The sequence below is a fragment of the Canis lupus genome, chromosome 24, assembly GCF_003254725.2.
Source record: "Canis lupus dingo isolate Sandy chromosome 24, ASM325472v2, whole genome shotgun sequence".
Lineage (NCBI taxonomy): Eukaryota > Metazoa > Chordata > Mammalia > Carnivora > Canidae > Canis > Canis lupus.
The window spans coordinates 24,046,102-24,063,854 of NC_064266.1; the positions used below are offsets into that span (position 1 = coordinate 24,046,102).

At 46.8% G+C, this 17,753-nt stretch overlaps 1 protein-coding gene across 4 annotated transcripts in view; it reads left to right on the forward strand.

Moving 5' to 3' along the window:
* Window positions 1-17,753, forward strand: part of MYH7B (myosin heavy chain 7B) — a 40,913-nt gene that overhangs the window by 745 nt on the left and 22,415 nt on the right. For 3 of the 4 annotated variants that reach the window (XM_025469806.3, XM_025469810.3, XM_025469807.3), the window contains exons 2-3: window positions 1,065-1,179; window positions 17,242-17,406. In XM_025469806.3, the coding sequence (XP_025325591.3) occupies window positions 17,316-17,406 (91 nt within the window). In that variant the 5' untranslated portion in view covers window positions 1,065-1,179; window positions 17,242-17,315. Of the gene's footprint in view, window positions 1-1,064; window positions 1,180-16,968; window positions 16,994-17,241; window positions 17,407-17,753 lie in introns of those variants that run through there. The other variant, XM_025469808.3, reaches the window with a different exon arrangement.

Below are 17,753 nucleotides of genomic sequence, written 5' to 3' on the forward strand. Positions count from 1 at the left end.
GGGGCGATTTTTTTGAGAAGGCAGATTCTTGATTCCTATTCCCACCTTGCCTCTTGGCAGCCCTCCAGTTCTTTTAATTGTTCCTTCTTTCTGGGTTGTAATAGGATCTTCTCAATGTGAAGCACTTCATATGAATTTTAAGTTTAACCTGAATTCCTGTCTGGGCTCTGGGAAATTAATCATAACTAAGAACCCCAACTTTTCACATCTGACTAAGAAGGTAGACTGGTAAACAGTACTTTTCTGGGGAATCAGGGAAGGCTTTGGGGGTCTTGAGGAGTAGGTAGGGATGCATAAGCAGTGAAAGAAGTAAGGGTGGAGGTAAGAGGCAGGAAGGAGGACAGTGTTCCAAGTAGCAGGGACAGAAACAGCAAAGGCAAATAATTCTGAGTGTAGCTATGCTCTTTTTAGAGACAGTGAGGAGTTTGGTATAGATACTGAGGAGGGCCTGGGGGTTGAGCAGACTGTTAGGAGCTCAGCCTTGGAGAGGGAGCCTTGAATGCCAGGTTACGGAGCTTGGCATTTGTCCAGGGAGTGATGGGGAGCTATCTAAAGATTTTGAGTAGAGGAAAGACCTGGTCTTTAGGTGCTGGCTACAGTGTGGCAAATGGTTTGTAAGAGGGGATACTAAGGCCAGAGAGCATGCTCAGAGGGTATTAAGGTGTGAGGTAGTGGCTCAGGAGATGGAAAGAAGGGGACATGCTAAAGAGACATTTAGGAAGGAGAACTACAAATGATCATAAATCAGAAGCCCAACCCAGGGGCCATGATGTTTCCAGCTCCTTAAATAAAGCTTGTACATTCTCTGTCTACAGGACAAACTGAGTCCTCCAATCTTGTTGGTGGGAGGGATGCAATAGCTGGTCTGATTATGGGCATAACAGTGTTTCCATGATGCCCTTCCCTTGTTTGCCTTTATAACTGAGGGAGAGTCTAAAGTAGCAGTTATGATAATAGGCCCCAGGTGCAGGTAAAGTCCACCATGTTAACCAGGAACCAAGGAAACTATTTGTGCAGCATGAAATTTAAAAATTAAAAATCATGACCCAGGGTTATCTGTGCAGGTCCCCGCCTCCAAGATGGGTGCCAAAATGATGAATATCAGGTGTCTATTGGTGAAAGTTGGGGAAGATCCCAGACCTTAACAGCCCTTTGGTGGAGGCCCCCACATTGTGGCAGGTAAGGTGCATTTCTTCCCATTTTGTAGACATGGCAGCTGAGCCTCAGAAGTTACGTGACTTTTTCAGTTTGTGGTGCAATTGGGAGTTAGGGGCTCTTGGCCAAGGATCTTTCTTTTTTTTAAGATTTTATTTATTTATTTATTCATGAGAGACAGAGGGAGAGAGAGAGAGAGAGACAGGCAGGGAGCCCGATGTGGGTCTCCAGGATCACTCCCTGGGCTAAAGGCGGCACTAAACCACTGAGCCACCCGGGCTGCCCAGCCAAGGGTCTTTCAAGTGAGACTGTCTTTCCTGCTCCTTCTGCCCTGATGCTTTGCCCTTGAATCTTGGCATAATTGGTTCCTTCTTGTCATTCCCATGTTTCCTCTGCAGATGCCACCCCTGCCCCATCAATCTCTATCACATTATTCTATGATTTTCTTCATTGCACTTACTAGTGTCTGAAATTATTAATTTAGTCTGATTCTCTCCATCATGTGAGCTCCACGAGAACAGGCACATCTGTCTTGTTTACCACTTTACCACCTGGAGTGGTATCTGCCACATAGTAGATGCTCAATGACATTTGCTAAATGATAGCAATAAGCTGGGGAGAGGAAGGCAGGGTAACCAACATTAGGTGAAAACTTAGGATGTTTCACATACTTTTCATAAACTACTTTCTTTAATCCCTTCATAGCCTTTCAAGGTAGATACTGCATCTTCTTTGGGTAGATAAGAAAACGTGCCACGTGAGGTCAAGTCAGAAGTTTGTTACTTTTGAGGTGATACACTCCTTCGAGAATCTCCATTAGACACAAGCTTTTTTTTTTTTTTTTTTTAAGATTTCATTTGTTTATTCAGGAGAGACACAGAGAGAGAGGCAGAGACACAGGCAGAGGGAGAAGCAGGCTTCCTCAGAGCAGCCCAATGTGGGACTCAATCCCCAACCCCAGAATCATGCCCTGAGCCAAAGGCAGATAGATGCTCAACCGCTGAGCCACCCAGGTGTTCCTAGACACAAACTTTTTGCAAACCATGTGGAGGAATTCACAGGTCTCCTTGGGCCCACTTGGGGGTCCCAGATCAAGGAACCCAGGGATGGGGAGTTTTTCCTGAGGTCTCTCTAGCCTCAAGCCTTTGCTAGTTCCCCACTCCATGGCAAGGGTAGATTCCATTTAGTGGACTGCAGCGGGCCTGCTGAAGATTCTGGAGCAGAGGGAGATTATGATGCAGTGAGCCTTTGATGTGTCAGATGTGGGTTCAGATCTTGACTCCTAAACTGGCCATGTAACTATGAGCAAGGGTTCTCACTGCCCTGAATCCCATTGCCCTCCCATTGAAAATGGAATCTATTTTTTCCCCTAACTATAACAAATCTTTTTTTTTAACTATAGCAAATCTTTATTAAATAATCTGTTCACCAGGTGCCAGCTACTTGGTTAATGGCTTCACAGTTGTTGTCTCACTTTTTACCACAACCCTGTGAGATCAGTACTGTTATCTCCATGTTATAGCTGGGGACTTGCAGGCTTGCAGAAGTGTCCTGGCTTGCCAGAGATCATGCAGCTTCCCACTGTTAGCCACTGTGCCCCCACACATGCACTTAGGTGTGTACCATGAGCTCAGGCTTCCCAAAGCGGACTTTTGAGTTTCTGCTCTTGGGGCTTGTGGGAACATTTGAGTCTGAATTAGGTGAAACAAGACCAGGAGGGCTACACTGCAGTGTGAAGGGAGTCCAGTCCCTTCACTTTGTGTGTCTTCCATCCCACCTCCCCCACCTCATGAGGGCCTCTCGCCAAGCCTGTATTGGGCCTCTTGATTGGAACATATCTGTCGCCCTGGGGTTTACAGTGCACATGGTCTGCATGTGTACACGTGGCTGCTGTCTCTTTTTAGCAATAACATCACCCTGCCTGGTATTGTTCATGAGGCTGTCTCCCCACCTGGCTGGGGGCCATCACTTGGTCACTCAGTGGAATTCCTCTGTCTTCTAGCCCCCTAGCACAGGTCTGGCCCAGCAGTGCTGCTCAGGAAATGCCTGTGGAATCACAGTGAGGACTGTCCCATGTGTTGAGGATTTACTGTGTGCCAGGCCTATCTCGGACACCTTATATGTGTTATCTCATTTACACCCCCCACCATAAACCTGGGAGGGAGAAGTTACTGTCCCTATTTTACTGAGAAGAAATAGAGACTCAGCTGGGCTTTACTTTAGGCCCACTTGTGATGATTGATGGCACCAGGGCTGACTCCAGGTCTGTGTTCTCATTGTGCATAAGGAATTCTTGAAACTGTGGGCTGATAAAGGGAAGGCACACTCCTTCCCATCGCCCCAGGACACTTAGACATTTTCTACTAACAAGCTTCTAATCCAGCTCTCATTTCACCCATGGGGAGAGGTGCTTGGCTGGCTTGGTCAGTAGAGAATGTGCCTCTTGATTTCAGGGTTGTGAGTTCAAGCCCCGCAATGGGTATAGAGATCACTTTTTTTTTTTTTAAGATTTTTTTTCATTTATTTGAGACAGAGCACTAGTGGTGGGAGGGGCAAAGAGAGAAGGAGAAGCAGACTCCCTGCTGAGGTTGGAGCCTGATGAAGGGCTGATCCCAGGACCCCAGGATCATGACCTGAGCCAAAGGCAGACGCTCAACCACTGAGCCACCCAGGTGCCCTACCATTATGTTCTCAAGGTTTATCCATGCTGTAGCTTATACCAATATCTTATTCCTTTTATGCCTGATTAGTATTCCATTGTGTGGAGATAACACATTTAGTTCGGCTGTCAGTTGGTGAGCATTTTGGCCGTTTCTCCTTTTTGTTATTATAAATGATGCTATTATGAACATTCATATACAAGTTTTTATGCAGCTGTATTTAATTCTCTTGGGAATAGACCTGGTCATGGACTTGCTAGTTCACAGGGTAGCTCTATGTTTAACTTCTTGAGGAACTGCCAGAGCATTTTTCAAAATGGCTACACTATTTTGCACTCCCACCAGCAGTGTCTGAGACTTCCAATTTTTACATCCTTACCTCTCATTCTTATCTGTCTGATGATGACCATCCCAGTGGGTGTGAGGTAGTGTCATATTGTGGTTTCAGGTTGCATTTCCCTAATGACTGATGATATTGAGCAGTGCTTCTCAGCTGTTTTTATATCTCCTTTGTCTATTCCCATCTTTTACCTATTGTTTTTAACTTAAAAAAATTTATTATAATGAAAGGTATTTAAAATTTGCCATTTTAACCACTTAAGTATGGTTCAGTGGCATCAAGTATATTCACATTGTTGTGCAGGTATCACCATCATCCATCTCTGGAATGTCTTAGCATCTCCAAACTGAACCCATTAAACAATTCCCCTTTCTCTACTCCCAACCAACCCTTGGTAACCATCATTCTACTCCTAGACTAGTCTTTGACTCAGTTTCTCTTTCACTTAATAAAAGAGAGTTTCTATTTTGAAATTAGGTCATATTTTTATTATTGAGTTGTAAGAATTCTTTATATATTCTGGACATTAGTCTCTTATCAGGAGTAGTTTCTCCCATTCCGTAGGTTGTCTTTTCAAATTCTTGATAGTGTCCTTTGAAAAACATTTTTTTTTAATTTTGAAGAAGTCCAATTCATCTGTTTTTTCTTTGGTTGCTTGTGCTCTGTCATATCTAAAAAACCATTGCCTAATCAGAAATCATGAGAATTTATATCTATGTCTTCCTAGAGTTTTACAGTTTTCACTCTTACATGTACATCTTTGGTTAATTTTTAATTAATTTTTATATATGGTGTGAGGTAGATCCAATGCATTTTTAATCCTTATACTAGGTATATGTGTCTCTAAATACTTGATGCTATTTTTCCTGTTTTTTGGACTTTAACTGGTAACATTGTATATATTATCATTCAGCTTGTTTTCTCATTCAGCCTTATGTTGGGAAACTCATCCATGTTGATAAGAGTGACTAGTTCATTCATTTTCACTGCTCCATAGGTTCACTGCATAAAAGCCACATTTCGTTTACCTTCGCCCCTGTGAATGGTCTATTGGTTTGTCTCTTGTATTTTATTATTACAAATGGTAAACCGTCTAATATGCCTTTAACACACTGCCTCCTTGTACAGTGTGTTAAAGATCATGAGCATATTCAGATTTCCTAGATAATACAAAATATCTCTTTTAAGTGGTTTTATAAATTTGCACTCTTGCCAGTAATATATTAGAATTGCTAGATTGTTGGATTGGAATTACATCTTCACTAAGACTCAGTATTGTCAGGCTTTTTTGTTTTTGCCAGTCTAGTGGGTATGACATGGTATTTCTTTGAAGTTTCCCAGATTAATAGCAAAGTTTATTTTTCAGTAAATATGTACATAGTTGAATGCATAGGTGTATTAAAGCAAAATGGATGCAGGGCTTTGAGGAATTACCCTTGTGATTCTGCTTGTGGCTAGATGGTGGCAGGGTTCTGGGCCTACACTGTGCTGGCTGTTTATAGGGAGACTCTGGAGCTGGGAAGTGCTGGGTGAGCCTGACAACGCCATATATATATGAGAGAAGGCGTTTTTCACCTTGACATCAATGATGGGACCCTTTCTTCAGGAAGAGGCTATAGTCTTGCCCTTCCATCTCCCTGAACTTTCACCAAGAAGGGAAGGAGCTGCAGAGAGAAAGAGAAGCCAGGAGGGAATTTTGTAAGGATGAGAATGGGGTCCCACAGCCTTAGGAATGAGCTTTTTTGGGAACCTTCTCATTGTGTTTATATTGGTGGTATGTATTTCTCTTGTTTATGGTCCTGAGTTTGGGGGTGATGATAAGGATAATGAATAGTAATGACTGTGTATTAAATGCTTCCTATGTGAGGCCTTGTGCCTTTTTAAATGATTATTATCTCATTTAATTCCAATGGAGTAGGTGCTGTTATTATTCTTGCCTTATAGATGACAAACAGGGAACCAAAGAGACAAAGCAACTGAGAGTTTTCACTCAGTCTGGCTCCAGAACTTGTAAGCACTGTAACGTATTATTAGCCTAGCTCAGATAAAGCCAGGAGAGCAAAGCCCAAGCTTGGGTGAATGAGAAACACAAGTCATGGTATCCACTGGGCCTGGTGTGAAGGGGACAGCAGGAAGCAAAGTGAGAGGCCCTGGAGAAGGTGGTTCTTGAGAGGCAGGTGTCACTATCCCGGTGGACACAGCCCATTTGGCACACACATATGGGCACCTCTTCTGTACAAAGTCCTATGCTAGCTGTTGGGGATGCAGGATGGAATCTGCCCATTTCCGGGTCTCAAGAAGCTCCTAGACAGATGGAACAAGAATTTGGAGGATATGGGTGCCCTTAGCCCCATAGGACACAGGTGATGAGACAGCTCCTCCAACTGAGGGCTGTCCAGGAGGGACGTCCAGATATCCCTCGACAGGTAAAAGTTTAAATAAACTGTGGTACATCTGTGATATGGAATACTACTCAGTAACAAAAAGAAACAAATTATTGATGTAGGCGACATCAATCTATTGATGTAGATTAATCTCTAGGGTATTATGCTGAGTGGAAAAAAGCCAATCTTAAAAGTTACATACTGTATGATTTCACTTATATAACATTTATGAATTGACAGTTTTCGAAATGGAGAACAGATTGGAGGTTGCAGGGTTAACAATGGGAAGGAGGAAAGTGTAGTTATAAAAGGGTAACACCTTTTTGTTGCTGAAACTGTTCAGAATATAGACTGTGGGGGTGAATCTGTGAACCTACACAGGTGATAAAATCATATAGAACTGAATACACAGGGATCCCTGGGTGGCGCAGCGGTTTGGCGCCTGCCTTTGGCCCAGGGCGTGATCCTGGAGACCCGGGATTGAGTCCCACATCGGGCTCCCAGTGCATGGAGCCTGCTTCTCCGTCTGCCTGTGTCTCTGCCTCTCTCTCTCTCTCTCTCTGTGACTATCATAAATAAATAAAAAAAAAAAAAAAAAAAAAAGAACTGAATACACACACACACATACAGACACACACGTATATGTAAATCTGGGAAAACCTGAATAAGCTTGGGGATTGTATCAGTATCAATAGAGGCGATCTTTCTGTATTATTTCTTATAATTGCTTGTGAATATATAGTTACCTAAAAGAATTTCCATTAAAAAATGAAATTTAAGGCCCAAATTTAAGGTCCTCAGTGGCAAGACAAGTAGAGATATTTGTAACAACAGCATTTTCAACCCATATAAAAAAATCTGAGGGCTATGTGCAAGGAGGCCTCTTGCCCTTAAGTTTGCAATCCAGCTCCACAGAGAGGTGGGCAGTACACTCTAAGATGTGGAGGAATGTGGAGTCACCATAATACCTCAGAAGATCCGGGGCAGACCCACTGGGTTGGATTCTGAATTTCACTCTTTGAGCTTCTCTCTATCCTTTACCTCCTGAGCTGACTGATGATGATTATAAGGGTAAGGATAGAGGTGCACTCACCCCACCCTAACCTCCCACTCCACCTCTAATTGGCCTTTGGAGAAGGACAGATGTTCTTCCCTTGTTCTCTGCTCTACCAGGTTGGGCTAAGTGCTCCTCCCCTAGGAGGCCCTGTGCCTATTGTTATTAACGTGCCTCCTCCATTTCTGTCTCTTCTACTAGACAGACCCCTGGGCGTTAGGAGCAAGACCAGAACCAGTCCCGATCTGGGGGACATCAGAGGGTGTTTGTTGTACTCAACTAAGTGGGAAGCTGACCCTGGCTGGAATAAGCCTGTTCTGATACTAAGATTCTTAGGGAAAGCCTGGGCTGTGGCACAAGATTTTGGAGGTAGTATGGCTATGGTCTTAGGAGATTCTGGGACTTTGTTCCCACATGGTGGTCCCACTAGAATGTCTCTTCCAGAATGTTGCTGCCATGGGCACTGCTTCAAATTCCATCCCCAGAGTGGCACACCCAAGGCTTGTCCACCATACTACCCTAACATACCCATAGTCACAGGGTTCCTATGTTCACATTATTGACCTCTTACCATGGGATAAGCACTTCAGTTTATTGTTGCTCTCAGCAACATTATAGGGCAGGTATTCTTCACCTATTCATTTTGCAGAGAAGGAACCCAAAGCTCAGAGAGGTTAAGTAACTTTCTTTGGGTCACTTAGCTTGTGAATGGCAGAGCAAGGACTTGAGGAGGCAGTCCTAATGTGTGCCAGTCTAGTCCCTGCAGGTGCAGAGCTGAAAAAAGAAGCATTCCTGCTCTTATGGAGCTAAGGATAAAATCACCAGACATCTAGATGTGCTTAGCTATGTCAGTCACAGGCTAAGCTTTTTACATGTATTCTATCGTTGACTCTGCATAACAACCACAAGAAATAAGGTTATGCCCATTTTATCATGGAAATTGATAAAAGCTCCAAGAAGAAAAGTAAGTAGACACATAACAAGTAGAAGCAGACCTGGACAGTCTGATTCCAGAGCCAGTGCTATCAGACCCTCTTCTGGCATCTCTTCTCCAGACCTATTTTTGGCTTTTTCCCTCCTCCATATACTGGCCCTCCCAGGCTCTCTCCCTGCTACCATTTCCGCCCTCCCCTCACCCTAGCTCTCCTGTCTAGCCTGTGTCCATAGACCCCACCCCTTCCATTCATAGTCTAAGCATAGTTTAGATCAGGGGTTTGGGCCAGAGTGTCTATCTGCACTGTGACTCCTAGGGGGATACCCTGCACTCTGCTGGGCAACGGGAGTCTTGGAGGAGCCTACTACCCAGTCCCCTTCCTTACCTGTGGTGGCCAGAACATGTGCGGCCTGTGTGTGGTGCAGGGGATAAAGCGGCAAGAGTCCCACACCTGACAGGGAGGCCAACACACCAGGGGTGGGGGGAGCACTGGGCCTCTCAGTGCTGGTGGTTCTGGAAGCTGATATGGGCAGCAACAACTGCTGGCATTATCTGGCCTCCAAGAATAGCTTGCCTTAAGAGTTGGGGGCTGGGGCCAGGGAAGAGGGCAGAAGCCTGTTTCCACTGCCCCTTCCACCTCTGCTGCTGCTTGGTCTAGAAACTGGGAAACCTCCCTCTGGTCTACTTTTTGCTATTTTTTAAAAATTTAATTTATTTACTCATGAGAGACACAGAGAGAGAGGTAGAGACATAGGCAGAGGGAGAAGCAGGCTTCCCGTGGGGAGCCCAATATGGGACTCAATCCTAGAACCCTGGGATCATGCCCTGAACTGAAGGCAGACACTCAGCCACTGAGCCACCTAGGCACCCCTCTGGGATGGTTTTGCATGGATACACCTTGCCTGCTATTGGGCTGGGGGTAAGAGGGTGTCCCAGAGACTCAGACCTAGGGGTGAGGGCAATGAGCCTGCACCCTGAAGCCCGGCCCTCACCCAGGCCTTCCCCATTGGCACAGAATAGGAGCATTCTTTTTCAAGGATCATGTTCAAGGAAGTGACCCATATTCACTTAGCAAATCCTTAAGAAATAGGTAATTAATACCCATGATTCAAAATTCAAAGGTATAAAAGGGTAAATAAGGGGGAAAAAAAATGGCGTCCCTCCCTTCCCTAGCCCTCAGCCACTTATTCCGCTCTCCAGAGGCAACCACTCTTACCAGCAAAGGTGGTCCCTTCATAGGTGGGCACACAAATATATGATTCTTCTCTCCCCCCATTTTTACAGAGTGATACCATATCCATCTATTCTTTTCCTCACTTCTTTCACTTAATGATGTATCTTGGAAATAGTAAAACTTACTGAGTCTCTCCTCTGTGGCATGCACTATTCTAAGCACTTCAGATGTTACAACTCAAAATACTCATCAGAATCCTGTGTGGTTGGTAGGTACTTTTTTTTTTTTTTTTTTGTAACAAATTTCCATTGTTAAGAGGTTAATTTCCCAAGATTTCATAGCTGGTAATTGGCAGATTCTCAGGCAGTTTGACTTTACTGAAGGTATTTTTCATCACTACCCTACACTGCCTCTCATACTTGGGTCCTCTCACTACATAGCATGCCGTCCCTCTCTGTAAAGGCCAAGGTAAGAAATATATGTTGAACACTCGCCATGGCCCAGTTCAGGCAGAAAGTGGAAAAGATTAGGTCTCTGCCCTTGTGGAACTGGCATCCTGTGCTCCTGGGTGTTTGTCACCCAAAGCAGGAGGAGGGAAACACACCTGTCACACATGCTCACCTACCCACGTACAGGTCTGCTGTTTGCACACACTCTGCTCCCTTAGCCACTGGTCCTCTCCTCACACAGCCTCTGAGCTGAAAAGCCTCACAGCCTAGAGCTACAAGTCCAAACAGAGGTAGATACTTATAAGAGATCATGACATGGCCCCCATGAGCCTCACTCATCCCCGGCCCCCTGGGATCTATTTCAGCAAGGCTGGTGGGGGGTGCCTGTATAATCCAGGCCCCAGCCCTTGTTTGAAGTTGGGAACAATTGAAGGGCAAGGGAGCTATAGATAGATCCACAGCTGCTGTCACCTGTTCCAGCCTGGGCACTGAGCCCGAGCATTGTCTACATGGGGGCACTCTACCAGTGAGGTAGAGTAGGTGGGAGTTTGGTCCAGTCCAGCTCAGCCCTAGGGACACTGAGTCAGAGGCCAAGACAAAGAAATACGGAGTCTCAGAGGGCAGAGAAAGACAGGGTGACCCAGAAGGACCAAGGCTATGAGAATTACAAGAGACCCCCACCAAATGCAGACAACACTGAGACTGGTGGGGGTGGTGGGGGCGTGGGCAGAGACAGTGAGGGCCTAGGGCAGAGATTGAACTCAAGGATGCAGCAAACCAGAGCTCCAGACTGCTTGAGTCCAGCACAAGTCTTTCTGTCCATCCCTTTATCTCCAAGAGGGCTTCCCACGCACACTTCTCTCTGGGGCAAACACATCCCAGATTCTTCTAGAGCAGTCTGAGGTATGCTTGGGAGGGATCCGGGAGGCCCCTGGGGTCTTTGGAAGGGGCAGTTTGTGCTGTTGGCTCTAGCCATAGGTCTCATTCACTATGTGGCCTCAGACAAGGATCTGTCTCTTCCTTTGTGCCTCAGTTTCCCTAGCTGTTCAGTGCGAGAGTTGGTTTGCATGATCTCTGAAGGGTCCTTTCGTCCTCTGATGCCTATCAGGACATTTCCCCTCACGTGTCTAACCTCCCTCCCTGTTGCTGCAGCAGAAGCCACAGTCCCCTCCCTTGTGTGTCCTTTGTGAAGATGGGGGACAGCTGGTCCCCCCCACTCTCCCCCCCCACCAGTAACCTTTTAGCCCTAAATCCACGCTGAGGCATCTCTCCTCCGGATAAACAGCCCTGATGCCTCTTGGCAGTTTCTGCGCAAGCATCAGAGCTGGGGCCCACTCGGGGCCTCTGCAGCTGCCAGGGCCCCAGGAGGGGGACAAGCCTTGGACAAGCAGGGCAGCCCCCAGGTCTTTGGGGCCTCACTGCTTTTCGTCTGGACCGTTATGGCAGCCGCCTCCTAAGCCAGTCTTCCTGCCACCGGTGTCATCCCTTAGGTCCTTCCTCCGCACCAGCTGCCACAGGGATCTTGTGAACACATAAATCTGACCACGCTGTCAGATGTCCTTGCTCAGAGCTCTTTGATGAGAAACATAAAGTACAAACGCCTTTGATGGTTCCCCAGCTCCTGTAGGAGAAAGCGCCAAACCCTGATCTGGCTTCTGAAGCCCTTCACAGTCTAGTCTCAACTGCTCTGATCGGCCTGGCCTCCCTGGGGGGCTGCTCCGGCCTTGGAGTTTGGGCTCCTGTTCTGCGTCCCCTCCCCTCTGCCTTCGGTGCCCTCCTCCCATCTGGATGACCAGGGCCTCCTTGCTGCCTCCAGCCCATTCTCTAGATGGCAGCCGGGGCGGTCAGCATTCACACTTGAACCACGTACTCTCCTGCCCTGACAGCTTCCCGCTGTACCTGCTGTGAGGTCCAGGGTCCCTTCCAAGTCCTACAAGACTCTCGGTGACCCAGTCCCTGCCTACCTCTGTCACCTCACCTTGTAAAACCCTCCCCCCATCTCTGCTCCCCGCTCCAGCTGCACTAGCCTTGTGACAGGGCCTCAAACACACCAAGCTATTTTCTACCTCACAGCTTTTGTATTAACTGTTCCTTCTGCTCAGAATATTCTTCCTCTGGCTCTTTGCATGGCTCCTTCCCATCCTTCATGTCTCACTGTGAAGCGTCATCTCTTCAGAGAGGCCCTTCCTGACCAATCTGAGTAGTGTACACCCCCATGACCCTCCAATGCATTACTATAGTACCTTCAGAGCCCATGCCACCATCTTTAATTACCCTGGAAAACATATTTGCTGGTTTATTGACTGCTGCTCTGTGAGGGAAGGGGTCTGGTCGTCATGCCCCTCTCCTGGCCCGTCTAGGTGTCAGACTTGCTTATTGTCCTTCAGACGCCTCCACTCTGACACCTCTTTTGGGTGTCTCTCCTTTCCTGGACAAGGAGTATTGTGTTCCCATCCTGGACACAGAAGCTGCCAGATGCCTGTCGAATTGGATTCATGTGTCTCTCCCAGATGAACTAACATTTGAAGAGTCCTTCAGCATCTTTATCAAAGAAGGACTTCCAGGCACTGAGGTGCACTGGTGACCGATACATTTCTGGCCAGGTATGGCTCCCAAATCACGTCTTCTCTGTCTCCCTGTCTGCCCTTGCTTTTTCTAACACTCAGCTCCTCCAGTGGCATTTTGGGCTAGAAGAAGAGAGGCTGGAGGTATGATGTCCCTTTTGGGCTTTGTCCTATCAGCTCATTGCTCATGGGAGTCTCCCCCAAATAGCCCTGGCTCAGTAGCTGCCTCCAGTTCTGGCTGCTACTAAGCTGTGAGCTCCAGGACTCCTGGCAACTGCTGATCTGAGGCCTTTGACAGAAACTGGGAGCACCTCGACCCTGATGCCCAGTTTGGCCCCCACGCCCCTATATCCTAAGACTGCCTGTCTCTGTCTTTGGCCACTTTACTGTCTACCCTGGATCCTGCCCTTCCTCTTCAGGGTCTAGGGGCCTGGGAGCACTGAGGCTGAACTTTCTTGCACCATCAGCACCTTCATTAAATCCCTTGAAGATTGCAGTTCTCAGAGCGATTTCCAGTCAAAGGCCCTGCAGCCCAGGAAGGTAGACACACTGTAGGCCAGGCTGCAGGTGACCTAGCTGTCCTCATGCCAGTCCTCACAGTAGCTGCTTTTTCCTTTATGGGTTTCCATGTGCCGGGCTAGAGAGCTAACCTTGGGAGTGGAATCCCAGAGTCTGGCCTGGGCTCCCTCTGTCCCTATCAGGGCCTCTGTGCCCTCAGCTCACCTGAAGGTCTAGATGAGATGATTTCTCTTTCAGCCCTGATACTCCTAATTTCTTATGCCCTGCTGTCTAATTGGAGATGAAAAAGGGGGAAGGTAATAAAAGATACAGGAAAGTACAGAGAACAATTAACAAAGCATTGTGTACATTTTGTCATATTTGCCTCAAGTCTTCTGCTCCTGGATTCTAACACTCAGGATTACAAACTGAGGTGCACCCATGTCTTGACTCTGTACTCGTAATCCTGGGAAGAAGAGGCAGGAAGAAGGACTTTGGACTGTCTACACTGGTTACTCTGGGTGGGTTAGTTGGGATGTGAGGGTGGTTATGAAGAAATGAAGCTTCTGGAGGTTCTAGAATCCTAGGGTCCTGAAGTTGGAGCAGATCTCTGAGATTACCCAATCCAAAGCTTCAAGCCCTGCATGATTCCCCATTGCTGTTGGCAGGAACGCTGTTGCTCATTTTCTTCCAGGCAGCCTCTTCCATGGCTGACTGGCTCTGAGGGTGAGAAAGCCCCTTTTTCTGTGTGTATATCCAAACTGCTCCCTTGTAACTACCCCATTGGCCTGCTCTTGAGGCCACCACAAATCACATGGACTTCCTCTGCTCCAGGATGGCTCTTCACATATGTAAGGTTGGTCCCAAATTTAAGTCCTTGCAGACTGTGGCAGTTGGTGCCTCTCTCAGGTGTGTCTTGGGTCTCCCCGGTGTTTTGTCATTTTTGTCTGTAAGCTCACTGCAGCAGGATGGTGTGCCCTGTGCAGTAGAAGCAAACTTAGAGGGCAATTCAAAACCCATTTCTTTTGGTTGTTGTTGTTTTTTAATTTCTTTTTTTAAAGATTATCTTTATTTATTCATGAGAGACACAGGAAGAGAGGTGGAGACATACATAGGCAGAGGGAGAAGCAGGCTCCATGCAGGGAGCCCAATGCAGGACTTGATTCCAGAACCCCAGGATCACAACCTGAGCCGAACGCAGACACTCAACTGCTGAGCCACCTAGGTGCTTCTCTTTTGGTTGGTTTCTTAGCCCCAGGTTTAGACACTGAGCAGGTAATTCTAGAATTCAGACTCACATCATGTTTGGTATAAGCTAGGCTCGTTAGAGGTTCTGGTTCTCTGGGCTAATTCTATTGCTCAGGTATTAGGAAAGAAGCCCTTCCTTCTGAGCATCTTCAAACAGTGAGCAGGGTTTTTCCCACCCTCTGGACTTTCTATAAATTGCTCAGGCATAGTCCCTTAGCCTCTGACCCCATAAGGAGATCAAAACCCTATCATCTTAAACTATCAAGTTTGGTTCATACTCTTACTCAGCACAGATTTATTGACTTTCTACTATGTGCAGGTGTTCTGTGAGGTGCTGGGGGTATAGACCAAGCTCTTGCCCATTAGTTGTGGGGAGGCAGGCAAGAAACAACCTAAGTTCTATGAAGAGAATTAAAACAGAGTGATATCCTCACAAAAAAAAAAAAAAAAAGAAGAAGAAGAAGAAGAAAGAAGAAAGGAATGCATAATATAGGATTCCATTCATAGAAATTTTGTAAAATAGGGGCACCTGGGTGTCTCAGTAGTTGAGCAGATGTCTGCCTTTGGCTCAAGAAGTGATCCCAGAGTCCTAGGATCGAGTCCTACATCAGGGCTCCCCACAGGGAATCTGCTTCTCTCTCTGCCTATGTCTCTGCCTCTCTCTCTGTGTCTCTCATGAATAAATGAATAAAATCTTAAAAAAAAATTTTTGGAGACTAATCTGTGACGTTAAAAGTCAGGATGGTAGGTAAAAGAGTAGTGATTGAAAGAGTAGGTGCTGGGACACCTGGTGTCTCAGTGGTTTAGCGCCTGCCTTCAGCCCAGGGTGTGATCCTGGACCTGGGATTGAGTCCCACGTCAGGCTCCCCACAGGGAGCCTGCTTCTCTCCTTCTGCTTGTGTCTCTGCCTCTTCTCTGTGTGTCTCTCATGAATAAATAAAATCTGAAAAAAAAAAAAAAAGGAGTAGGTGTCGGTAATTTGTTTCTTGAATTGGGTGTGTTTATTTTGCAAAAACTCAGACTGTATGTGACAATATTCACTGTAGCCCTGATTATAATGGCAAAAAGACTGGGAACAACCTAAATGTCACCCAAAGGAGACCTGTATCATTTCATAACATGGAGAAGTATCTGTAGGATTGATTCCTAAAAGGATCAGAGCATAAGTAATTTTAATAGACATTGCCAAATTTGGCCATGCACTTTTTGCAAAATTTGTGTCACATACATGCACTGAAGTATGGACATCTTAAATGTACAGCTCATTTAGTTTTACAGAGTAAACACACTTGTGTAGCTACCGCTGTGCTCAGTATATAGTGTTTCCTGCATTCCAGAAGCTTCTCTCGTGCCTCATCCATTCATTACTCTCCCTCAAAGGACTACCACTTTTATCCTCCTACATTAGTTTTACCTGTTTTGAACTATATACAGTTGAAATGTATCTTTGAAATTATTTCTATATCTTTTATAGAATATAGATATATCTGCGTATTTGGAATTGGTAGTCAGTTGGTACAGAGGATTTCTCTGCGTGAGCTCAGCCTGACATCTAGCTGGCATCCTGGCTCTGGACCTGCGTACTTCTACACGTCCACTGTCTCAGGTTCCAGGATCCTTGGATTCTCTGACTCTGAAATTCTGTGGTATCACAAAGGCCTGAATGGGGTGATAGACAGGAGAGCCTGGAAGCGCCCTGATGTATTCCGAAGCCCGTACCAGACAGACTGAATGCCAGCACATCCAACCCCTGTTAAGAGTGGGGTGCAGGATAGGGCTAACAGTGAGAAGTTGGTTTCCTGTGAATCTTGAATGTCTTCTAGGTGTTCTGAATTTCCTCATTTTGCTTTCTCTTCAGCCAAATTATTCCTTTAAGCCTGTGGTCCCTGCTCTAGTTTTCTTCATGTGTGATTTCCCCAGGGGACCCTGGGGAGATGGGGACAGAGGTAGGGAGGAAAGAGACGCAATGCAAGTACTGGAGAGGGATGTCTCACTTTCTGTGCTTCTCTTTTTGATCTGATCTCTGCTACTGCTTATCTGTGAGACTTGCCAGTGCTTTCTTTTCTCTGGGCCTCAGTTTCCCTGGATGTATGAAGAGAATTGTGCCAAATAGTCCCAGAAGGCATTCCATAGTTTCCTCTCTCTGAGTCTCCTTGCTCTCTGTTTCTGAGGGTGTGAGTGTTTTTCTGGGTGGATCAGACTCCCTGTGACTGACTCAGTTTCTCTCTCTGAGCTCCTCAGTCTTCCCAGATCTCTCATGGCTTTGTCCCTGCCCCCTTGGTCTCTGAATCCCAGCCTCCCTATCTCTTAGTAAGAGTGTCTCTCTCCGCCTTTGTGATCCCATGACAATGGGAGGTAAAAATAGCCCAGGGGCTGTGCTGGTAGAGATAAAAGGGAATTTGCCTTTTGTGTCCTGTGGCCAGGCTGGGGGGGCTGTGACACGTGGAGATTGCTGACATAGCTCTCCTCCGCTGACCTTGACTGTGGCAATAAAAGGGGTAGCCCAGCTCCCAGCCCTCACCGTGGTGCTGAGGTGGGTGATCAGGGTTGAGGTTGGAACCAAAGGGTGAGGGTCCCCATGGGTGGGCACGAGTCTCTGTATCTGTGGGAAAGGATGCACTGGTGTGTGTGTGTGTGTGTGTGTGTGTGTGTGTGTGTGTGTGTGTTGGGGGCTCATCAGGGAGGCTGAGATGGGGACTCCACTGAGTATTAGGCCATATGAATCATGTCCCAGTTTTGGGCTCCTGGTCCCTCAGTTCCTCCATCACTGCCGTCTTCCAGTGCCTGATGCCTTGGACTGCCTTGAACCTCCAAGATTTTTAGTCCCTCGTCCTCCACCTCTCAGTGCCACTGCCATGATGGATGTGAGTGAACTTGGGGAGTCTGCCCGCTACCTCCGCCAGGGCTATCAGGACCTGATGAAGGTGCACACTGTCCCGTGGGATGGTAAGTGAAGACAGAATGGTCCAGCCACAGTGTGGCCCTTATGGACTCAGACCGGGACTGGGGAGGGCTGGCACTGAGCTCGGGGCTGAGGGAGCACTCTGGCCTGACAGCCTTAGCCCTGGCCCTTTCCCTCAGAGTCTGGGGTCCTAACAGTACATTCTCAGAGACCCTGTGCACATCACTGCATGTTTGCGAGCAAGCCTCAGTTTGCTCCTCTGTAAAATGGGACAGTATTCCTTGTCTGCTGGAGCAGTGTCTGTGGCTGGAGCCCGAGGCCCCTAAGGTGGGAGTGATTGGTATGTATGTAGGCTAGTGTCCATAAAACCTGTGCTAGAGTTATTTTTAGT